Below are 1,272 nucleotides of genomic sequence, written 5' to 3' on the forward strand. Positions count from 1 at the left end.
ATGCACGAGGATGCTTGGATTAAGACCATCTCCAACAGGTGCGACAAAAGGCGCGCCCGAGCGGTAAAATTTGGTTTTAGCGCGCGCCGGCTGGTTCCGCGCGCTCCAGCGGTGACGGGAACTTACCGCGCGTGGGAAGCGCTTGCGCGCGCGGGGGAGAAAGCAGCACGCGGCGCGGTAGATTTGGCGCGCCGCTTCACGCGCGCCTATAAAATGCCGCGCTCGCCACGCGCACAGACACAGCCACGCGCCCTCCCCTTGCATCCTCGCCGCTTCGCCACCTCGCCGCTTTCCGCGCCACCACCGCGCCACCATGCCGCCGCGCCGCCGGGGTTCTTCGGGCTACCACGGCGTCCGCGAGCGCCCCAACGGCCGGTACTCCGCCGAGATCCGGTCCGGCGACGCCCGGCTCGGCCTCGGGTCGTTCCGGAGCGCGTACGAGGTAGCCCGCGCGTACGACGCGGCGGCGTGGCGCTTGGATAGGCCCCGGTCGCAGATGAACTTCCGGGACATCTTCAAGCGCGAGCAGGCGCAGCGCGTCGCCCCTCCGCCGCGTCTCATCACCGACATGGGCCGTGCCGACCACGCTCGATGCTGCCGCCGCCTCCTCATCGCCGAGGAGGACAAGCGAGCCATGGCGGAGTGGCGTCGTCACCACCCGGAGGACGTCGCCGACGAGCGTGCCTACTGGGCGGAGAGGACGGCAAGGCGCCGCGCGGAGCGGGCGGACCGGCGTCGGCGGAAGGTATTGGCGAGTGCGCAGTGCGATATCGTTGAAGCAGGTGGGAGGTCGATCTTCACGTCAGACGATGAACGTTGGGACGACATATGGCTCGATACCTCGGACAACACCGACGAGGATGGTGATGATGGTAGCGACTTGGAGTAGTTTCTATCTATGTATGCCGTAGTAGTTTCTATCTAGTTGCACCGTAGTTCTATCTATCTATGCTTTCGAACTATCTATCTAGTTGCAACGATGTAAAATACCTTTGTATCATTTTTTATCTATGCAATTTATCATTTTTTATTATCTTAATATTTATCTATGCTTCCAAAAATGTTGTAAAAATAAGCGCGGGTGCTGCATTTTTGCGCGCTGCTGGAGCGGCGCGCGCGCTGCATCTTAGCGCGGCTGCTGGAGTTAGCGCTGCGTGCCGCGTCAAACCAGGCGATGGGCGTGCGGCAAAGCTGTTTTTTGCGCGCGGCATGTTCGACGCCTGTTGGAGATGTTCTAAAGCCACTGAAATGCGCCATGGGCCGTCCTGGAAT

General features: G+C 61.3%; 1 protein-coding gene across 1 annotated transcript; it reads left to right on the forward strand.

Moving 5' to 3' along the window:
- LOC119357688 (ethylene-responsive transcription factor ERF071-like) lies at positions 1 to 948 on the forward strand. Its single transcript, XM_037624554.1, has 2 exons — positions 1 to 38; positions 238 to 948. The coding sequence occupies exons 1-2, from the start codon at positions 1 to 3 to the stop codon at positions 887 to 889; spliced, it is 690 nt and encodes a 229-aa protein (XP_037480451.1). The 3' UTR covers positions 890 to 948.
- The last annotated feature ends 324 nt before the right edge of the window (positions 949 to 1,272 follow it).

Source organism: Triticum dicoccoides, chromosome 2A (genome assembly GCF_002162155.2).
Source record: "Triticum dicoccoides isolate Atlit2015 ecotype Zavitan chromosome 2A, WEW_v2.0, whole genome shotgun sequence".
Classification (NCBI taxonomy): domain Eukaryota; kingdom Viridiplantae; phylum Streptophyta; class Magnoliopsida; order Poales; family Poaceae; genus Triticum; species Triticum dicoccoides.

What these genes read in the sequence shown, in the direction of transcription:
- LOC119357688 (XM_037624554.1), top strand. Translation starts at nt 1, where the DNA reads ATGCACGAGGATGCTTGGATTAAGACCATCTCCAACAG. An exon ending in ATTAAGACCATCTCCAACAG is followed by an intron (nt 39 to 237) that starts GTGCGACAAAAG and finishes CCACGCGCACAG; the next exon opens with ACACAGCCACGCGCCCTCCC.